Source organism: Moschus berezovskii, chromosome 8 (genome assembly GCF_049115385.1).
Source record: "Moschus berezovskii isolate FMDL1 chromosome 8, NW_MosBer_1.0, whole genome shotgun sequence".
Taxonomy (NCBI): domain Eukaryota; kingdom Metazoa; phylum Chordata; class Mammalia; order Artiodactyla; family Moschidae; genus Moschus; species Moschus berezovskii.
The window spans coordinates 94,528,322-94,550,000 of record NC_142467.1 but is presented as its reverse complement, the minus strand read 5'-3'; the positions used below and the strand labels follow the sequence as shown (position 1 = coordinate 94,550,000).

At 48.8% G+C, this 21,679-nt stretch overlaps 1 protein-coding gene across 2 annotated transcripts in view; it reads left to right on the top strand.

The window, feature by feature from the left end:
- The window catches only part of SAFB2 (scaffold attachment factor B2), a 27,213-nt gene extending 6,192 nt beyond the window's left edge, over window positions 1-21,021 (top strand). The window contains exons 5-21 of one of the 2 annotated variants that reach the window (XM_055429512.2): window positions 272-334; window positions 1,043-1,070; window positions 1,989-2,499; window positions 2,925-2,974; window positions 3,482-3,582; window positions 6,165-6,314; window positions 6,403-6,515; window positions 9,984-10,114; window positions 11,415-11,506; window positions 14,119-14,255; window positions 15,229-15,519; window positions 16,384-16,524; window positions 17,628-17,670; window positions 18,547-18,677; window positions 20,094-20,206; window positions 20,314-20,380; window positions 20,636-21,021. In XM_055429512.2, the coding sequence (XP_055285487.1) occupies window positions 272-334; window positions 1,043-1,070; window positions 1,989-2,499; window positions 2,925-2,974; window positions 3,482-3,582; window positions 6,165-6,314; window positions 6,403-6,515; window positions 9,984-10,114; window positions 11,415-11,506; window positions 14,119-14,255; window positions 15,229-15,519; window positions 16,384-16,524; window positions 17,628-17,670; window positions 18,547-18,677; window positions 20,094-20,206; window positions 20,314-20,380; window positions 20,636-20,780 (2,307 nt within the window). In that variant the 3' untranslated portion in view covers window positions 20,781-21,021. The other variant, XM_055429513.2, reaches the window with a different exon arrangement.
- Window positions 21,022-21,679: the final 658 nt, after the last annotated feature.

Below are 21,679 nucleotides of genomic sequence, written 5' to 3'. Positions count from 1 at the left end.
GTATCCATGGTGTATGTACTCCTGTCTGTTGGTATGGAAAAACACGGTGTTTAAGGTCTGGTGCTGTCTGAAGTTTTAGATAGCCACCGGACTTTGGGGACATATCCCCTGTGGCTAAGGGGCAGCCACTGGGATCCAGCAGTGGGCTTGCAGATGGCGTTTGGCACTGTGAAGAAAACAGATCTGTAGGTGGCCTGGAAAGTGGTGAGGTGTGGGCCTTGGCACTCATAATTCTGTCTCTGCAAAGAAGTCTTGGTGTTTTTTCTTTCAGGTTGATGGCGAAGGCTTTGAGAACACTTTGGATGCTTCATCGTTGGACTTCAAAGTACCTTCGGTAGGTTACTGTCTGGTGCTGCATGGCTGGAAACCTGACATGAGTGGTGAATTTTCCACAGTGAAAAAGAATGAGTGAGAGAGAGTGTGTGTGTGTGTGTGTGTGTGTAAACAACACATTGCACTTTGGTCCTGTGGGATGCTGAGCATAAGCGGTTGAGCTAAATTGTCAGGGTCAGGGTTTGCAGCCTAGTGGGCATGGTGTTAATGACCAACGAGAATGTAACCAGAAGGGAGGAGTACAGGTGAATGGGTTACACAAACACTAGAGGGCTTCCCAGAGGAGTTTCTCTGTCAGAGTTGAGGTCTGGCGAGCCAGTCAAATTAGCCAGTTGAAAGGGTAAAGAAGACTTTGGAGCCTATTGCAGGGATGGACAAAACAAGGTGGAAGCGAGGTGGAGGGCTGCAGAAATAGGTGGGCCGGACTCCCAAAGCCAGGAGCTAGTGTCTTCAGTCCAGGGTGAAGTTAGGGAGTGCTGTCCAGCAGGGTGGAGAAATGGTTTTGTTGACACGTTCCAGTTACACATAAAGTTCCATGTTGGGAGAAAGATTTTTCTCAGATCTGGTGTGATGTCTAAAGCAGTCATCTGTGTGATCTCTGCCTGGACTGGGAAGTTGTTGCCAAATGCAGAGGCCTAACTGCAAGGGGGGATTGGACGGGCTAACGTTAAAGTGCTCTGTGAGTTTTGTCTTTTCTTTTTCTCAATAGGATATTGAAGAACCTCTGTTGGAGCCAGGTACTGATAAGAGAAACACAACAGTTATGGTTTGAAAGTTTTCCCACTCTTCTTTTAAAGCTGTTTATATATTTTAAGCTTTTTTTATGGTCTTATGAATTATTTTAATGGTGGACAATCCAGATCGTACAAGGATCAGAGATTGGAAACCCATTCGTATCACCAGATCTATGGAAGTGCTGTTCTGGTTTCTGGAGGTCAGATATGTTAAGTGAGATGTAGTGATGACTTTCATCTCTCTAACCATGTAGAGTGGCATTTGAGTACTTCCCCTGCCCCCTTTTCCCCGGTGATTCTTCCATATATTTCTACACATGAAGCAGATCTTATAGTATTTGCTGGAGTCGTTTAGATTAATGCAGTGAAGGTAGGACAAAGCGGTGGTCAGGGCACTGATTGCCTGAGAAGTGACTGAATTCCAGAAGAGGAACCAGACTTTCTCCACGAAAATCCAACGTGTTGTTCCCCTTCTGGACTGCATTTGTTTCCTTCGGCGGAAATTTCTGGTTTTCCTGTTGGACTGTTCTGTTAAAAGAAATTCAAAGAAATTTGAAGGTCGAGCTGTCCTTGAATGGTGATCGCGTTCGATTCAGCACCTTGGACACTGGAAAAATAAGAAGACCCATACTTGAACAAAAACATGAACGAGACTGTTGAGAAGCTGCCACATGGTTGTAGGTGCTTAAATCTGTGGGGGCCTTTTCTCTTCCATGTAGCATAGAGGCTTACTCTAGCAGTCGGTCGGAGTGCAGGTAGTGTAACCAGTGTTAAGTTTGTGTACCCGCGGGTTTTCCAATCTCTGTGTAGCTAGCAGTTCTCTTCGTGTTAGTGTGGCCGCCGTGCCAGTTCCGCATTTGTGATTGCTTTATTTCCCTGGTAATTAAACCTTGTGCCATTCTATTCCTGTTAAATCCGTAGAAAATGAGAAAATACTCGACATTTTGGGGGAAACTTGTAAATCTGAGCCAGTAAAAGAAGAAGGTTCCGAGCTGGAGCAGCCATTTGCACAGGAAACAAGTAGCGTGGGGCCAGACAGAAAACTTGCGGAGGAAGAGGACCTTTTTGACAGCGCCCATCCGGAGGAGGGTGATTTAGATTTGGCCAACGAGTCAACAGCACACGCTCAGTCGAGCAAGGCAGACACCCTGTTAGCGGTAGTGAAAAGGGAGCCCGTGGAGCAGACAGGCGATGACGAGAGGACGGACTGTGAGCCTGTAGGGCTAGAGAAGCCAATTGAGCAGAGTAGTAAAGCCTCAGAGCACGCGGAAGCCTGTAGCGAGGAGGCCGCGGAAGCGCCCCTGGAAGCCTCAAGCCCGGACCCCGGGGATAGCAAAGAAGACGTGAAGAAGTTTGCTTTTGAAGCTTGTAATGAAGTCCCTCCGGCTCCTAAAGAGTCCTCAGCCAGTGAGGGCGCTGATCAGAAAATGAGGTTTGTTTTTTCTCGGTTTTAGACCAGACGCTATCTCCTTTTCATTGGTCGTTTAATGACACACATAAGCTGTTGTTTCTGCAATTGGCCAGCCAGACTGATGCAATTGTAGTTTACCTCTAAAGAATGTTTGATTTCTCTTTGCGTATTTTTAATGGGTGATTTCAATTCCTTTTGTTTTCCTCAACCTGCTATGGTTGTGCTCTTAAATTGTTAAGTGTTATCATCAGCTAAATAGAATTGATTTTTAAGAATCTGTCATTGTATTGGGGGGGTGAGATTTCCAATATAAGCTTGCAAAGGTGCCTGTTAAAATTTTATTTCTGACTAATTTTCTGGTAGGTATTCAGTCTTAGCACATACCATACTTTTGATTTATTTCTCTTATTTTTTCCTGTACGAGTAATACTAACTTTTATCTCTAGCTCTTTTAAGGAAGAAAAAGATATAAAGCCAATCGTTAAAGATGAAAAAGGTATGATTCAACTTACATGTTAGGGAGTCACCTATGGATCCCTTATTTTGGGAGGGAGGGGTCTGCAGGAATCCACAATTTGGATCCAGTACTTGCCTTTATTATGGATTACGGGAATTAATCAGCTGCTAACTATATCTTGAGAGACTAATTTTTAAATGTTGGTGAACTTCTGAATGGATATCTTTGTTGAGATTGTCATTTATGGAATAGTGAAAGTCCTTTTATAGGACAGGTATTTTTCTACCTGTAAAATGATAGAATTTTAGAAACTGCTATCTTGGTCATGAGCTGATCATTGAATGCCATTTCAGTTTGTATTTGACATAGGTGTGATTATTCCTCGAGTAAGAAAATTCACTTTTTGTGATCTAGATTTTTCATGTTCTGTCCCATGTGTTGGCAGTAACTAAATTCTTGAGTCAGAGGAATCAAGGTTGGATTGCGTTAGGGTTTAAGAGAGGGCTGCAGTCTCAGGAGGCCAAGTGTAATCATCTCACCCTGCAGGTCGAATCAGCAATAGCTCTGGAAGGAATCTCTGGGTCAGTGGACTGTCTTCCACAACTCGAGCGACAGATCTGAAGAACCTCTTCAGCAAATATGGAAAGGTATGCTCCCCTAATGTGCTGCCACCCCCCTGGGCTTGGCATATTGGTTCTCATTTCCGGTTGGGGGAAAAGAAATAGACAAGAACAAAATCTTGGAGGTGAGTGAAACCTAACCAGTTGTGGGTAATAAACCTTGTCTCCTGGTTGTGAGTGGATGACAGGCGGAGCAGACAACCTGTAGGTGCTGCTCAGAGAAGGTGTGTAAAACTACAATCTCTGTGTCCCTGCTGTGCTTTCCAGCTTCTTTTGAACAAACTGTCTTTTAGCCGATACAGAACTGGAAACTTGGACTTCCCTGGTGGTCTAGTGGTTAGGAATCTTCTTCTAGTGCAGGGGACACAGGTTCGATCCCTAATCTGGGAAGTTTCCACGTGCCGTGGAGAAACTAGAAAAAAAACACTGACAGCCAGCATGCTGAATATTTTCCCCTTAATAGTAGGTGACAAGTTGGTCTCCATGTATCTTCTAGCATCTTAAGTACACAGTTGGAGAATTTGAACAGGACGGTGGTTTAAAAATAAATCAACTCCTGGTCACGGGGGCAGGAGGAGAATACTACAATTCAGAAACTGAGGAACATTGAACAATGATTCTGTAGTCTTGGACTTAGCTAATGAAGCAGCCTCCTGGCCTCCCGGGAGTCCGTGGTGGATGGGAGAAGTCAGCAGGGTACCACTCAGCGGCAGGAAGTGGCAGGGGTTCCAGACCACTGTGCCATCCTGGCTACCCGGTCATCATTCCTTTGCTTAGGGCTTTGTTCCTCAATGAGAAGTTAGGGATTGAAGCTGACAAGACCTGAAGAAGCATTTGAAAGGATGTAGAATGCTACTATGCCAAAACCTATTTATTCACTTATTTACAATCGGGCACTGGGCTTCTCTTGATGACTCAGTTGGTAAAGAATCCACCTGCAATGCTGGAGACTCTGGTTTGATTCCTGGGTCAGGAAGATCTGCTGGAGAAGGGATAGGTTACCCACTCCAGTATTATTGGGCTTCCTTTGTGGCTCAGCTGATAAAGAATCCGTCTGCAGTGAGGGAGACCTGGGTTCAATCCCTGTTCTGGAACGATGCCCTGGAGAAGGGAAAGGCTACCCACTCCAGTATTCTGTCCTGGAAAACTGCATGGGGTCTCAAAGAGACATGACTGAACGACTTTCGCTGATTGTAAAGCTGAAACAGATAACAAGACATTGTTGTAGGTCTTACATCTGCTGGAAAATAGCTTACTGCAATATGTCATATGTATTTATTTTTAAGTATATTGAAGATTACCACTTGCCATCATTGTATGGTAGAAAGACCTAATTTAGACTTTGAAGGTGGACTCAGTGATTATCACTGCGGATGTGACGTTTAGGCCAAGTCCTGAATGTTGAGTTTGCCTGGCCGTCGGACCAGGGCAGCAGGACTCAGGAAGGCCCTGCAGTGGAACTGGGCCCTGGAACTGGGTTTGCAGACAGAGGCTTGATCTGCAAGAAGCTTGATGGCTGGGGGTGGGAATCGGGGAAGGGGCGCTGACAGGGAACTGGGCACTTTCTTTGGTGTCTGTTCTCACTTGGGCTTACCTCCCGTCAGAAGTGATGCCTTGGCATGGCTAATTAGTTGGATGGGATGCTCAAATGACCCAGCCCCTCACCTTGAGGAGAGGGGAGAAGGCAGAGCTTCTTCTCTGATGTGAGAACTGACATCTGTGTCCCCCTCAGCAGAGGCTCTTTCTCTTTCGGCCCTGTGTGGGGTGCTTTGGACATATCGGGGCTTCCCTTTGCAGGCTGGGCAGTGGTTCTCTATCCCTATGTGGAAAACCATGAATGTCAGGGTCTGCTGGGACCCTAGGGGGCATGGGTCCCCTCACCATCTTACAACTGGATACAGGAGGTCCAGAGAGAGGAGCAAACTTGTTCTCGTTGACCAACTGAGTCAGAGGAGGTCAGAGCCAGAAGCCCAGGCTCACGTGTCTCAGGCTCTTTGTGTGTCCCAGCCCTCATTTCGAATGTCCTTCGGGAATATTTACATTTGACACAAGCATTGGTATGGTATGGGCTTTAAATCTGTCATCTTGCTCTGTGCCCTGTGTTTTTTTTTTGGGGGGTGGCTTGTACCTGTTTTATCTGCTTGATTTTGCATTGCATGATTTTAATGATATATGGCTAGTTAGCTGTATCTGGTATATGTGACTAGTTTGCATTCTGATTCCTTTCATTGTCTATTAGAGTTTTTTCTTGTGTCTTGATGCGGGCATTCATTGCAATGAACTTTCTTTCCCCTTAGAACTTCTTTTGCTGCATCTTGTTGTATTTCCAGTTTCATTTGTCTTGAGGTTACTGAAGTGGTTACTGACGTCTGTCTTTAGCTTTTCTTATTTATATTGTCATTGTGAGAGCTGATCTTGTATCAAAAGCAATTATATTTTGATAGGTCAGGATTAATTCGAAGTACTTTAATAAATCCTTGCAAGGAACAACAATTTCAGAAAAGTGCAAACAAGTAGAAATAATTCTGATGATCAATTAATTGCTGGTAATTTTTGACACATAGTGTGGTTATTTTTATGAGAAAATAAGAGTACCCTTTCTCATGAAGGTTGTTGGAGCCAAAGTGGTGACCAATGCCCGCAGTCCTGGGGCCCGGTGCTATGGGTTTGTCACCATGTCAACATCTGATGAGGCCACAAAGTGTATCAGCCATCTCCACAGAACTGAGCTTCACGGAAGGATGATCTCTGTTGAGAAGGTAAGGCCATCCTTGCTGCTGGAACTTGCAGGATTCACAGGCCAGAAGACCTGGTCCCTGAGCCAGTTCTGTCTATGTTGTATTTTAGGCCAAAAATGAACCTTCTGGGAAAAAACTGTCTGACAGAAAAGAATGCGAAGTGAAGAAGGAAAAATTGTCTAGTGTTGACAGACATCATTCAGTGGAGATCAAAGTTGAAAAGTAAGGTGCTTTTTAAAAACCTTTCTCTTGGGAGGGTGGCAAGTGGCAGCCACAGGGTCACCAGCTCCTCATTTAAATCTCAGGTGGTTCTTGCATCTTAATACTCATTTTCAAATTGCTGAGCCAGCAATTTGCTATGATAAAGAATCCGCCTGCCAATGCAGGAGATGTGGGTTCGATCCCTGGGTCAGGAATATCCCCTGGAGGAGGAAATAACAAGTCACTCCAGTATTCTTGCTTGGAAATTCCCATGGACAGAGGAGCCTGGCAGGCTGCATGCAGTTCATGGGGTTGCAAAGAGTCAGACACGACTGAGCACAGCACAGAGATTTATGTTCAAACAAGTTAGTAACCTGTTGAAACAAATACCAGACTGAAAGACCCTTTGGCAAGGCAAATTTGAACTGAGTGGGTCCACTTACACGGGGAGCTTTTTCAGGAGTAAATAACGACAGCACTGTGGGGCCGGAGTTGATTGAAACTGCAAATGTGGAACCATGTGGATAGGAAGGGCTGATGATGAAGTTATAAATTGATTTTCGACTATGTGATGGATCAGCACCCCAAACCCCACATTGTTCAAGAGTCATCAGTATTTTTACTTCATTCTTGACATTCTGAGCTGTTGCACGGCCTTGCAAACCTTGAAATCTTTCCTGATCCACATTGATTTTTGTGCAATTCTTACATTTTATCACAGTAACTTCAGAAGCCCAGCTTTGCAAAGCCAGTGTGCCCAAAGGAGTATAGCCTGATTTCATATTGAGATGAGTAACCAAAAGCTCCTAGTTCACCTAGCATCTGACATACAGCGAATATTTCTTTGTTTCCAAAATTTAAAATATCCCAGGGCACTTGTGAGTTGACCCATCCTGGTGTACCTTGGACTATAGTTTGGGTCTTAGGTACTATTTTTATAAAGGAGGTGATCTGCATCTTTAATCAAGATGAAAACAAGGACAGATCTTTCAAAGCAGACATTCCCTGTTGATACTTTTATCAAAACAGTAGGTTTATGTCTTTTGAGGAGGTAGACTGTTGACATGCCTGACAGGGTGCCTTTCTCAGGAGGTAGAGTATCTGCCGTGAGTTTGTATTGGCAGCACAATTTATGTTCATTTCTAGGTTCACTTACACTCTAAAAGTTGAATCCTTTGCTGAGAATGTCAGTCTTCTGTAATTCCATTCTTCTCTCCCTTTTTTTTCATGTAAGAAAATTTGTGGTTAAGTAAACATGCTTGGGGCAAAATTATATTCATAAGTTAAACTTAGTTTTTAAAGATGTTCTTGTTGATCTTCATTGGAAATGAAATAGCCAAATTGGAATTCATAAACCCTGGAGAAATGCATGTGAGGTGAGCCTTTTTGTATTAGGGATGAGATGGTACCTTTATTGGCAACTTCTCCGAAGAGACATATCCTGTCAGTGGTGCTGAAAACCGATTTTGGTAGAACACGGGAAGCCATAGGGGCAAGGAAGAGAGTGTAAGCCCCCTTGTCAGGCGGATTCCACAACCACTGGAATGATACTGTGAGGTCTGTGCTCTGCGTGGAAGGAGGCACAGCTGGGAAAGGAATGGTATGGGCCTGTGGCAAGCAGGGGGTCTTTCCCCCGTATAGGGGCACTTAACTGGGTGACAAGCTTAAGTTGTTTGAAACCAGACTGCTCTCACATAGTTGATCTAGGAGCATTTTATAATTTGATTTAATCTTACTCTTTCTTCAGTGGACACCCTTGTTGACGTTTTGTTTTGAGAATTTCTAGGTATGGTAATCAACCTAAGGGACATAGAGAAGCTTTTCCTGAAGTGGGGGCTGGTCTTGGATGAGTTTTTATGAAATTGCCATTTAGAAAGTGCATTCAGATATCAAAGTGTAATCCCACTACCCAGGGCTGAGACTTTTGGTGTATATATGCATATAGTGTTTTAGAAATTGCTTTTTAGGAAATTCCTTGGTGGTCCAGTGGTTAGGACTATTGTGTTTTTACTGCCAATGGCCCAGGTTCAGTCCCTGGCCGGGGAACTAAGATCCCACAAGACACACAATGCAACCAAAAAACAAAAAATAGAAGAAGAAAAGAAATCACTTAACTTTGTGATACTGAGAAGTCCCTTTGTGTCTCAGAGGTGGCATGTGAGTCTGGAACAAGTAGGAGGGATCTCCTTTCAAGATGTTTTTTAGGTCTGCTGGGAGGGAGAGGGTTCCCACGCCAAGAGTGGAAGAAGCATGTCAAAGGTGTTTCCTGGGGACTTCTCTTGCAGTCACTTCGTGACCAGGAAGCAATCTCTAGTCTGTCAGCGGAGAACCAGGTGAATAACAGGACTGTGGTGCAGCAGGTGAAAGGACCCACATCTGTGCAGCGTGTCTGCATAGCTTGACGGGCAGAGCATGGGTTGGAAGGTGTGATAGAGCAGCACAAGGACCATCCTGCTGTGTCAGTCTTAAGAAACCTAGAGCATCACTGGAGAGCGTCTTGGTTATAGGAACCTTCATGTAAAGCCAGGAGAGGCGGAGCCACGTGATTGACAGTAAAGGCATCCGTGGTGGCTGTTTCAGGGTGCAGACTTGAGCTGTATATATAGTGTTTTGTGTTTTAAAGGGAAAGTAATATGTTACAAGCATTTGCAGTGAGTGGTTCCAATTAAAGATGACAGCTTCATGCGTGAAGTTTAGGAGGAAGGAAGGGTGAGCTGAGGGGCACCTGGAAGAGGGCTCCTCGGGCCTCCCTGTTTGGTGGGAAGAGAGGGCAGGGGATGCCTGTTAGCAGACCTCATGGGGCCTGGTTTTCCCAGCCTGGACCCTAGCACGCAGTGGGCATTCAGTAAGCGTGGACTGAGACGAACACCAGTAGAGGATATGGGAGACATGTTTGAATGGCAGCCGTGATGTATTTGACTGCTTAGCAGGAAATTGCCTTCAGTTGAAATAGTACTAATGGTTTTCATGTTTGCTGACATGTCACATGCCATTGTACCTCCCCCAGAGTGTGGTGTGCTGGTGGTCTGGGTGGGAACTGCTGCTTCATGTGGCAGGCACCACCCATCTTTGTGCTGAATCTCCATTTGGTTTTACACTCTACTTATTGGGAAAAGTGTTTTTTTCCTACAAAAGTTAAAAATAGTATTCCACAGAAAGGAAGCATTTGAAATTAGTCTTTAACAGGCTTTTCTATTCAGTTGGAATGTTTCTTACGTCTGCTTGTGGGTCTGTTCATGTACTGGTGCATTTAGCATTTGGGAAAAACACCCTGTGAGCCTTCAGTGTCATCCAGCAGGTTTCTAGGTGTAGCAGGAAACTTCAGTGGGAAGGGGCTATATCTGAGGAGGGTATTATCTTTCCCATGGTTTTCAAATAATTCTACCCCTTTGGCTGCCAGCGGGCAGGTTTGCTGTGTGTGGAAGCATGACCTGCTCCTGTGGAACTCTCAGGAGCTCAGGTGTGGTGACTCTGTTTCCATGTACATAGAACCATCATTAAGAAGGAAGAGAAGATGGAGAAAAAGGAGGAAAAAGAGCCCGAAGACATTAAAAAGGAAGAGAAGGACGAAAACGAGCTGAAATCAGGACCTGAAAATCGGTCCAGAGTCACGAAATCAGGTGATGAGTCTGTCATGTGTTGACAAGACGGGAAGAGATGGCAAGGGCGGTGAGTAGGCGTGTGGAGCGAGGGCCTGGCAGGTGCCCTTTGCTGATCTGAGCTGTGTACAGGAAGCGCTGAGAGCACCAGAGCCTCTGTGATGAAGTGGCTGGAGGGAGTTTCTCTGCAGCATCAGAGATATAGAGCTTTCCTGGTCCGCGTCTGTGTTTCTTGGTGGCGGCTCAGTGACTTGGGTATTTGCTTTCCCTGAGTCTCTGGCAGAATAAAGTGTGGGATTTGCAAGAGCTAGGTGTCCTGGGTTTCTGTGACTGATTCCATGAGATTCTGCTCTTCTGTCATCAAGTTTTTCCTGCATTTATGTTAAAACTAGATATAGTTTAAAAAAAAAAAAAAGAAGGAAAAATATAGAAAACGGAAACCTCAGAGGATGTACACCCATTGCAGCAGCCACACTTGGGGCATGCCACCTCGGTTGTCATTTTATCAAAGTTGATTGTGCCCTGACCTTCGGGTCTGCATGAATCCACAGAGCGCTTTGTTGAAAAAATAAAACCAACGTGTGCATCCTCCCCTCCCCTCCCCACCCAATAAAACAAACAAAACCGAGCCATCTGGAGCCTGGGAATTTGGTACAGCACATTACAAGTTACATCTCAAGTGTTTGGGGTAATTTGCCAGCAGTTTCAAGAGAGGCATGTTTTTTAAGATGTTCCTCAAGTATTGTAAATGTCCCTAAATCAGTAACTGTTGGGGTGGTTAGAGCCTGCTAACTGTGTCGTTGAGGGAAAATCAGTTTGGAAGCCTTCATTGTGGGAGATGAATGAGGGGAGCTCACCCATCTGGCAGGGCGCATGAGCCCACAGGCAGTGTCTGACTTGGAATATGGGGCCCTGGGTTGTGCAGAGCTCCCCAAGATGTGTGGGCGGAACACACATCCGATTTGGTTCTCCTTGAAGCTGCTGGGGTTTAGTGTGGGGGTAAAGGAAACCCGCAGGTGGCAGATGTTTGCACCCATATTGCAGAATGCACTTTGATCCTCATTTACGCTGTAAGAGTTGAACAGATCACCCCAGATGAGTAAAGGCCAGTCGGGGCACACCAGCCACCTCAAACCCAATGTTGCCATGTCAGCAGCGCTTGTTATCACATCGGAGAGACGAGTGGGGGCACCAAGGCTCCAGAGCTTAGCAGCAGTCTGTGGAAGGCGTGTCCAGAGCCCCCAGTCAGCCTGGGGCCCACCTGTGGTCGGGGAGGGAGGGTGTTGACATGCATTCATAGACGATGTGTTTTTTCCTAAAGGAAGCAGAGGAATGGAACGAACTGTTGTGATGGATAAATCCAAAGGGGAGCCTGTCATCAGTGTGAAAACCACAAGCAGGTCAAAAGAGAGAGTGAGTATTGCCCCTGCCCTCTCAAGTCCGGCCAGTTCCAATGACGGTTTAACAACCACATCGATTTGTGTTAGGAGAACAGCGTTGTTTCACCCTTGAAACGTTAAGGTTCTTTGAAGTACTTAGGAGACATGTTGCTATTAATAACTAGACTGTGGACATACACGGATTGGGTTCTGAAACTTACTCTAAAACAATCCTTAACTGTGTTTGTAGCCCATAAACATGTTGATCCTTTGCCAATCCTGTTATTCTGTACCATCTTCCAGGAGAGCTGATTCATGAACTGGATAGAATGGGCAAGAGAGGTTCTGCTCATTTTCTGTAGCTACTTTTATAGTTTTTTATTAAATTAACCAAACAGACAAGTCAAGCCCACCTGCCTGTCTTCCATGATCAGAGAGTGAGCTCCGCTGCCTGTGTGGCCTGCACCACAGGACAAGCTTCTTGCTTCTTGGTTTACTTTTTCCACTCTGGCAGACTGAACCCTTTGCTTCCCAGCTGAAGGTTCTAACTAAAACATTAGCGAGGAGAGCAGTGCCCTTTTAGTGAGTACAGAGCTAGCAGTGTTCACCCAAGAGCACTTTATGATGTTGAGGCATAATTTTGAAATGAGCACTTGGGGTCCATAAAGTGGCAGTTCCCAGTGCTATGTTCCCCTGAGGAGAATCATAAAATACAGAGAAAAACCAAGGAAGGCCAATAATCTCACCAGCCAGATAACTGATGTTAAACAAACAAACATGTAAACTTGATAAGAAATACAACTAGTACAGAAAGAGACGAGGTAAGCAAAGCGGAAGCCTCTACTCTGCACGGGCCCCGCTCAGTGGCCAGTGCACCTGCCGTTTGCATACCTACATGTACAACACCGTGGGGCCTGGGCCTCCTTGGACTTGCTGCTGTGCACATCTGTGCTGTCTTGTGGAGCTTTATGTATGAGACAAAAAGGTCGGCTTTAAAGTTCAAATTTCAAAGTGATTACAGATTCATAGGAAGTTGTCAGAGATAGTACAGAGGGCCCAAGAACCTGCCGTGGTTCTGTCCCAGTTAACTGTGTGGAGGTGGGGCAGCACCAGGACACTTTGTCACCAGTGTAGACTTGAGTCCTGCCACTGCAGTCCACGTGTATACCTGGTCCCTCAGCACAGAGATCTCCTCTTGGACACCCCTGTAATGTTGCCCCACCCCACCAGTCCATCCTCAGCGCTGGAAGCCTGTAACCGGTTTTTTGTCACTAACATGGTGTCCTGAGAATGTGTGTGAATGAAATCATACAACCATGACCTTGAGATTGGTCTTTGCCCTCAGCATAGTATTCCTGAAATCCATCCAGGTGTGTGTGTGGGGGGGGTGTCCTTTTCCTCGTGAAGCTCTATTACTGAGCTGTGGATGTACCGCGGTCATTTTGACCAAGTCCCCTGCTGACGGACACTTGGCTGTCTCCTCGTCCCCTCTGAATACAGCATTTGTGGGTATGCCACTTGTCAGGGCAGGTCCAGAGCTGCAGACACATTGTTTGTTTGTTGTGGTAGATGCTCATTGAGTGCCTTTCAGAAAGGTTGTGGAGGACACTGGCATGTGCCAGGCCACTAAGAAGTGACTAGGGCAGGCTGTGGACCTGGGAACCCAATGCGAGACACACACTTCTCGCCCCACCACTGCCACGCCACCCTCCCTTGCAGGTGACACCTGTACCTCAGGACCCAGGCTGTCTGTCTTTCCCTTCTCCAGCCTGCAGTGTGTGCTCAGACTCCCAATTCTGCCCTCCTTGCAGATCATTGCAGTGTTTAGGGTTGTGAGCCTGTCCTTGTCATGACAGGTTTCTGCGTCCCCTCCTTTTTTTTCACTCTTCAGTGAAATGTTTGGTTATGAACTTTGACTTTCTTTCTTTTGGATTGCTTTGTTTTTCATTGATATTTTGCCCCTCTGTGAGCCAGTTAAGAAAAGACTGCTGAGGAGCTTTTTAAAAAATGTGTCCCAGGCTCCTTCCCTGGGAATTGTGAGGCAGTGGGTCCACAGGAGGCCCTGGGTTCTGAGTTACACGAAACCCTCCAGGAGAGGCTGGCTTGTGGCCAGTGTGGGAGCCCCAGCCTTGGAGAGCCCCAGCATGGAAGTCATTTGTCAGTGTTTCCTACCTTCTCCCAGAAATGGAAGAGCACAGAAGTGCTCACAGTACTCTGCTTTATCTAGAGTGCTGGTTTACACTTGTGGGCCTTTGGCTTAATCTGTATTGAGGCCTCCTGCCTGAGGCCTGAACCAGCAGTCGAGGGGTGACCCCACTAAGCAGAGGGATTGCTGTGATGGCTTGTGTACCTGCCCTGTGCCTCTGGGGAGCCTGGTTTTGCTGTAGATAATGCAGAGCGCTTGGCTCTGCAACTCCAGAGAAACTGCTTGCTGAGGTTTTCCCCTACCTCTTTCATTAATGCCCTTTGCAAGATTTGAAAGCAAGGCCATAGCGTCAAAACTCAGGCAGTGTGAGGCAACCCGTGCTGGGGGCCTCCCTGTAAACCCCAGGGGACCCAAGGTTCTTAAGACATGCTAATTTTACTTGCATCGTATGTTTGTCATCATCATTTCCCTGACATTAATAAGCCAATTTTGGTCAACAGAGCTCAAAGAGTCAGGATCGCAAGTCAGAAAGCAAGGAGAAGAGAGACATCCTGTCATTTGATAAAATCAAAGAGCAGAGGGAGCGAGAGCGCCAGAGGCAGCGGGAGCGGGAGATCCGAGAGACAGAGAGACGGCGGTGAGTGGGGTCTCTTCTCGGGGGGACTGCCCTTCCTCCCAAGCCAGTCACCTGGGCTTGCTGGCCCCCTGCTGTCCTTGCTGCACCAACCCACTGCACAACGTAGTCGTCCCAGCACAGTCATCCAAGCCTGTTTGTGCTCAGCAGCATCTCTGGCTGAAGTCGTGCCCTGGCCCAGGTAGCATGTGTACCCAGGCCGCCTGTGGCTTTGACAGGAGGGTCTCTTGGGTTGAGACCTCAGTCTTCCCCACCAAACTGGATCAACAGCTTCTGCATGTGGACTTTAGAAAGTCAAGAGTTTCTTGACCCATTTGAAGATGTTTCACTTCTAGCTGGCTTGCCCTTGGTGTAGAGCCTTCCCTGGTGCCCTGGGAGTGAGTGAGGAAAGCAGGGGCCATCCCCAGCTCCCTCGCCAGCTTCTGTGTGTGGTGGCCGAGGGTCAAGACCTGTGATCCTTTCACTGGTGCCTGGCTTTCTCCTGTCCCCACACCATCTTAGGTCCCTTTCAAAATGCCACGTTAGACATACACCCTTGGAGAGGGAAGGGGTGACAAAAGAGATATGAGTTGTCTCTCAGGGACAGTGGCTGTCGTCCGTGTCTCCAGGGTTTTCTCTGCTCGGGAACTTCAGAGTAGCAGTTATCCTTTGCTTTTTTTTACTTTTCTGCCCTTGTTTTCCTGTGGTTTCGTTCTGGGGCTCTTTGAGCAGGTCCTTTTGGTCTGGACCTGAGGCTCTGTGTCTACTCGCCATCATCCCTCCCTTCCAGCTCACCCCGGTTTTACTAGTTGGAGAAGGGGAAAGGATAGAGTTTAGGGTTTCTGGACGATCAGAGCAGTTCAGGGGGCGGGTTGGAGCCTGTGAGGGGGCAGCCAGGTCACATTCAGGAGCTTGATGTGTCCAGGCTCCCTCTGAGGACCTCGGTGCCCGGGCGCCACCATGTGGGAAAGTCAGGGTGGCCGTCCTGTGTCTGCAGAGAGCGTGAGCAGCGGGAGCGGGAGCAGCGCCTGGAGGCCTTCCACGAGGGCAAGGAGAAGGCGCGGCTGGAGCGGGAACGCGAGCAGCTTGACCGCCAGTGGCAGCGCCTGGAGCGGGAGCGCCTGGAGCGTGAACGGCTGGAGCGTGAACGGGAGCGTGTGGAGCGGGAGCGCCGGCGTGAGCAGGAGCGCATCCAGCGGGAGCGTGAAGAGCTGCGGCACCAGCAGGAGCAGCTGCGCTATGAGCAGGAGCGGCGGTCGGTGGTTAGGAGGCCCTACGACATCGGGCGGTAAGGCCACAGCCAGAGCAGAGGGTGGCTGCATCACCTTGGTGTGGGGATCTGGGGGTGCTGAAGATGGACACCTGGGCAGAGCTCAGAGCTGCCACTTGCTGGAGGCTTGGTGATGCTCTCGCTTTGGCAGTCCTTTCATTGGCGCTGTGGTTCCTGGGGGAGCTTGACACTGTCTAGTGGGAAGGAAACAGGCAGGCATGCGTTAGGCCGTGTTCCCTGGCATCTCCTTCGAGCTCACATGTCCTCCTGGAGTGAGAGGCACAGAGTCGGTGCTGGGGAAAAGCAGGTTGCCTTCCTCTAAGAAAGGAGGTTTATCTCTCTCCGCCTTCTCTGAGCTGCTTAACTGACAGTTTCCCATCACCCCACCACCTTTGAGCCTAATTTTCTGTAAAAATCAGGAAGAAGATAATTGGAGACCATCCCAAGTTGTGTGTAGTTCACTATCACCCAGTCTAATTCCCTTTGCTTCTGAAAAGTGCGGAGGGAAGTTCAGGTTACCATAGATGAAGAGTTGAAAATGTGGTAACTGGGAACGTTGTTTCCGGAGAATCAAATATTTCATTTCACTTGCATTTGAGCTCTTGTGGGGATCAAGGTATTAACAGCCTTGTGATACAATTAATTCACAGTGGTTCTTCTTTCAGGACTGTCAAATGAGAATGCTGGGGTGCCTTTTTGTAGTTTGGGGGTTTTAATATATCAGATGAAAGCGATAATGACTGAATGGTTAGAGATTAGCCCTGCAGGACATTTTAAATGATGACTGTGTCTGGAGAGAGCATTCCACCTCTACCCTCTTGCTTTTTTCCCCTCATTTTCTCTCATAAGTGAAGTTTGCACCTTTTTTAAAATGAAAAACAGGCGAGATGACGCATATTGGCCAGAAGGAAAGCGCATGGCCATGGAGGACAGGTACCGCCCGGATTTCCCTCGGCCTGATCACCGTTTCCACCACTTCGACCACCGTGACCGGGGTCGGTACCAGGAGCATGTAGTTGACAGGTCAGTGCCCCGCCCCCTTCCAGCAGATGGGTCTCCATCTCTTCTTGTGCTGGGAGGTTCCTAGTGACTGCCACACGTGGGATTTAGAGACAGACCTTGAGCAAGATGTGGGAATCGGTGGTCCCTTAGGGCATTTTCGCTTTGACTAAGGGGAAGGCCTCTTGGTGTGTGTTTCATGCACTGTCCTCTTATGATGGATGGGCCCCAGGCTCTGGGTTGCATAGCTCCCTGGGGTCTCCATGGCCACTCTTCCTTTTGTCCCTCCCCTGGTAGGAGTTGCACTGGAGCACAGGTCTTTGCGGAGGGGAGGTCATGGCCCAGCCTCCTCATTCTTACAGATGAGGAAGCGGTTTAGAGAAAGGCCATGATCCACTGGAGCCATCTGCAGGGGTCACTGACCCGCATGGGGCCCGAGCCAGCCTGCACCAAGGGGGCTGACTGCAGGATGTGGCAGTGGCCCTGTCAGGCCTGCTTTGTGTTTTAAGGGTCTGGGGATGTAATTTTTTTTTTTTTTTTTGGCAATGCCTCTTATAATGAAGACTATCTCATTTTTTAGAAAGGCAGACCTTGATTTTCCATTTTAAGCATTTTCTCTTTAGGTTTCTCATTGTGCTTCCCCAGGCTGCATATCCTTGAGCCATTTCACTGCTTATTAGCTCCTCCATGAGGGAAGGGAGATGGGGGTGAAGATAGGCTGAGACACCACTCATTTATTTAATCATGGCCAGACTTGGTTTCCGATGTGTTAGTCACGTGGGTCAGATCATACCAGAGGTTAAGACCGCCAAGGCTTTCTTATTACCCAGTTTGTCACCAGGCCACAGATTAATTTGGCATTGGCTTCGTGGGTTGGATCTCTACTTCTGAGACCCCTGTGAGGGATTTTAGTTCAGTAAAACCTTCCTCCCCACTTTCTTAGGCTCCGACTTCACTCCTACCCCCAGGGAGCTGCCAGCCAGCTCTTTTTTCAGGCCTGTCAATCAATTAACTGTTCTCATGTGGTGAAAGAGGATAAGTACCCCAGTTGTCGGACTCTTCCGTGTGGTCTGCAGCAGTGTCAGAGCCGTCAGCTGCCACTGGAATGAGATACTTCTGTTTTGCAGGAGGGAAGGTTCAAGGTCAGTGATGGGAGAGCGAGATGGGCAGGTGAGTAAAAGCCAGACCTTAGGCTGGGAGCGTGGCTGCTTCTGTGCAGTGGGCAGACGTGGCCATTAAATACATAGGGCTTGTTCTTCATCTTATTCAATAGGAAGTGAATAATGAGGATTGATTGTCTTGTTTATGTAGAGTGCCTTCCAGTCTAGACACATGGGACGTCCCAAACGGGGGCTTAGCAGCCTGCTGGGGGTCATTTAGCCTATGTTTTAGGGCATCCCTGTCAGGTACTGGGGTGGGTACCTCTGTCTGAGGGCCTGCAGGTGCCCTTGGGTGTCAGCTCAGAGGAGAGCGGATGCCGCCCCCACAAGAAAGGTGGGGGCAGCATCAGAGTTGTGGCTGTCTAAATGGGGTCGGGGGGCGGCAAGGGTGGTGAAAGAATACATAGCCTCTCTTGCTCCCAAGATGTGCTGGCTTCCAGAGCACTGACTTGGTTGGCCAGGGGCACTGAACCATTCCCACCAGCATTGCTGGCTTTCAGGCCTCCACAGTACTGAGCTAGGGGGTCTGAGGGCACTGACCTGCCCTGGCAGTGTAGGGGGAGCTTCCTGTCACCAGCAAGGAGCAGGTGTTTGTCCTCTTCAGGGACGATGGGTCTGAGTGATGTCTTGGTGGACCCAGAGCCTGGAACTCTCCATGCTCACAGGGCCAGGGGGCCCTCTTCTGGTCCTTCATGTGCTTCAGTGATGGAGCTTTAGGGGTGCTCAGGGTTCTCGAGGAAGGGATCAAGAAGTGTCGGAAGGGGCCTGGGCAGGTCCTCTTGGGTGGCAGGGTCTGCAGGTTGACCAGACCCAGAGTGTGGGCCTAACACAGGCCTATCCAGGAACAGTGAGGCTGGAGTCGCCCTGTCCCTCTTGCGCCTTCCAGCACTACTCAGACGAGCGCCACAGCCATGGAGGACCACCAGAGCGCCACGCCCGCGACTCCCGAGACGGCTGGGGCGGCTACGGCTCCGACAAGAGGATGAGCGAGGGCCGGGGGCCGCCACCTCCACCCAGGTTAGCAGGCAGGCCACGCCAAGCCTCACTGGGGGCATCATTGCCCTCACTTGGTCCCAGCTTGGCTTCTGTGAGAGTGATCCAGGTGTATGTACCTGCCAGGTCACCTGGAACAGTGTCAGCCCTAGGTGTGAAGGTCCCTATCGCAGGCCCCAGCTGCTGAAGCAGGTAGCCCTAAGGCTGTCTGAGGCTTGTCCCCTGATGGTAGTAGAGAAGCTTCCCTCGGCCCTGTTCTCCAGAGTTGTCTAGGTATCTTGTCAGGCTGGTGTCACAATCACCAGAAGTCTCCGCCGCATCTCTAGGGGTGTTTCGGATGTTGATCAAAGACTAGGGTGCCAGTTGGATAGATAGTGACCTGCTTAACACTGAGTTCTCTCAGGTTGTTCAGCCATTTTGTCTTCAGTGTAAAGGGGCAAGCTCGTGCTCTGGCAGCAGGCTGTGTGGAGCTGCGTCACCATGGGACCGGGCGGCTGTCACAGGCCTGGGACCAGGTGGCTGCACCTGCGCATGGGGACTGGGTTTGGATTGTCAGCTCCCAGGGTTTCTGTCTGAAACAGCTCTTTCAGGATACACTGTGCGGTTCGTTGTCGAAAGTGCACAGTTGGATGGCTTTCAGTTGATCCATCGAGCCATGCATCCATCATTGCAACCCATTTCAGAGCATTTACATCACCCCCAAAAGAAGCCCCCATCAGCAGACCCTCCCCATCTCCCTGGCAACCACTAACCCACTTTCTGTCTCTCTGGATGGGCCTGTTCTAGACGTTTCCCATCAGTAGAATCACACACTGTCTGTGTCAGCTTCTCTCAGTGAGCATCATGTCCTCAAGGTGCATCCGTGTTGGAGAGAATGTCAGGGCTTTTCTCCTTTTCCAGGCTGATGAATCTCCCAGTGTATGGAGGGACCACGTTTTTTGTATCTGTTCATGAGTTAGTTGATGGACACTTTGGTGGTCTCCACTTTGGGGTGGTTGGTGTACAAGTTTTTCTGTAAATGAAGGTTTACCCGTCTCAGACACCTTGGAGTGGAATCGCTGGGTCACATGGCCATTCTACATTTAACGTTTCAAGGGACCACTGTGCTATTTTCCAATGAGGCTGCACCGTTTCCCATTCCCAGCAGCCTGGTGTGAGGATCCCTGTGTCTGCGTGTCTTCACCTGCACTTGCCACCATCATCTGTCTGTTTGATAGTAGCCCTCCTGACGGGTCAAGTGGTTGTGACGTTAGCTGTACTGAAGACCTACTCATGTGCTTACTGGCCACATGTGTTTCTCTGGGGAAGTGTCTCTTCCCATTCTTTGCCCACTTCTCTCAGAAACTCTTAACAGGAAGGCACAATCCCCCAGCCACAGCCACAGCCTCTCCCTGGAGGCATAGTGGGACCTTTGTGTGTCTGCCTTTTGTTTTGGCAAAGGGGTGGCCGTGACTGGTCGGAGCACAGCCAGAGGCTGGAGGAACATCAGGAGCGCACCTGGCCGGGCACAGTGGACGCGGACACAGCGGGCCGGGAGCACTCGCGGTGGCAAGGTATGGGCGGACCCCCGCCTGGAGGTCTGGGGGCGTGGCCAGGGTTCCCCCAGCTTTCCCAGGGCTTCCGAGAAGGGAGTGTTCGCAGACTCTTCCTTCTCTTCCAGGTGGTGAGAGGGGCCTGTCTGGACCTTCAGGCCCTGGGCACATGGCAGATCGGGGCGGAATATCGGGGTAAGTTTTGTCTGCCCATAAAATTGATTTCTTCTCGCTCCTCAGTTCCTCTCACTTTCTGCATCCTTGATCAGCTTTCTGGTTGAGTGTTTTGAAAACACTCCCATAGCAGCCCTTGACAATTTATGCAACTAACAGTCCTCCCCAGAAGGCAACCTGTGGTTGTGAATTTTCTCTTCTGGAAAAAGCCAGGGGGCTCTGAGCCCACTGCTGCAAGGTGACACGATGAGAACACATGTATGCCTTTGTTCCTAGGCGAGGCGGCTTTGCACACGGCGGGCACACTCAGGGTGACGTGGTGCCTGCCGGAGGCCTCGACAGCGACGGACTGGCTGGCCAGGACCGGGGCAACAGAGACCCCCACCCCCACCCATACCCCCACTTCACCCGCCACTACTAGACCCCACCCCTCCACGTGTCCTGGTAGGCGAACAGACGTACTGTTGAACTCTTAGCAGAGTTACCTTGAACTTGTGGAATCTTTTAAGAAGCAAAAGCAAATCCTGCCACCGTGTTGTAGCTCAATCCAATGTGAATTCACTGGTTTTTTTTTTTAATGTGTTCTTGTTCTGCCATTTTTAAGACAAGGTTTCTGTTAATGAGGCATTCCATTTTCCATTAATAAAAGTTTATGGTTCTCACCCGTGTATGTGTATCGGTGATTACAGAGCAGAGAACAGGGTCAGCCCTCAGTGTCTTCACTGTCTGGATAGCAGAGGCCAGTTCACATTCCTGAATTCTCACAGCTCCTGGTGAAGGGGGGCGTCCCTGTCCCCATCTTTCAGAGAAGGAAATGGGTGTAGGGGTCACATTGCTTACAAGAGTCCTAGAGCCCTTAGGTGGCAGAGCTGGGAAGGAATTAGGAATTCTTCACCAACAGGGAGGGTGTGTGTATCTGGGGGCCCTGGGACCAGTCACTTTACTGACGGTTCTGTGCTATTTGTGGGTCTGGCTGAGGGGTGGGGTTGGGCAACCCCTGCTTGGCAGGAGCCCAGCAGTACCGGGTCCACCCGTTTTCCTGGAAATGCAAGTTCATAGGTGAAATCTCATTTGTGATTATAAATAGCAGTGATCTTCATTAAGGGCTTCCCTGGCAACGCAGTGATAATCTGTCTGCAGTGCAGGAGACACAGGTTCGATCCCTGGGTTGGGAAGATCCCCTGGAGAAGGAAATGGCAACCCACTCAAGTATTCTTACCTGGGAAATCCCATGGACAGAGGAGTCTGGTGGGCTACAGTCCATGGGGTCGCAAAGAATTGGACATGACTTAGCACTCTCACAGCAGCAACCTTCACTGA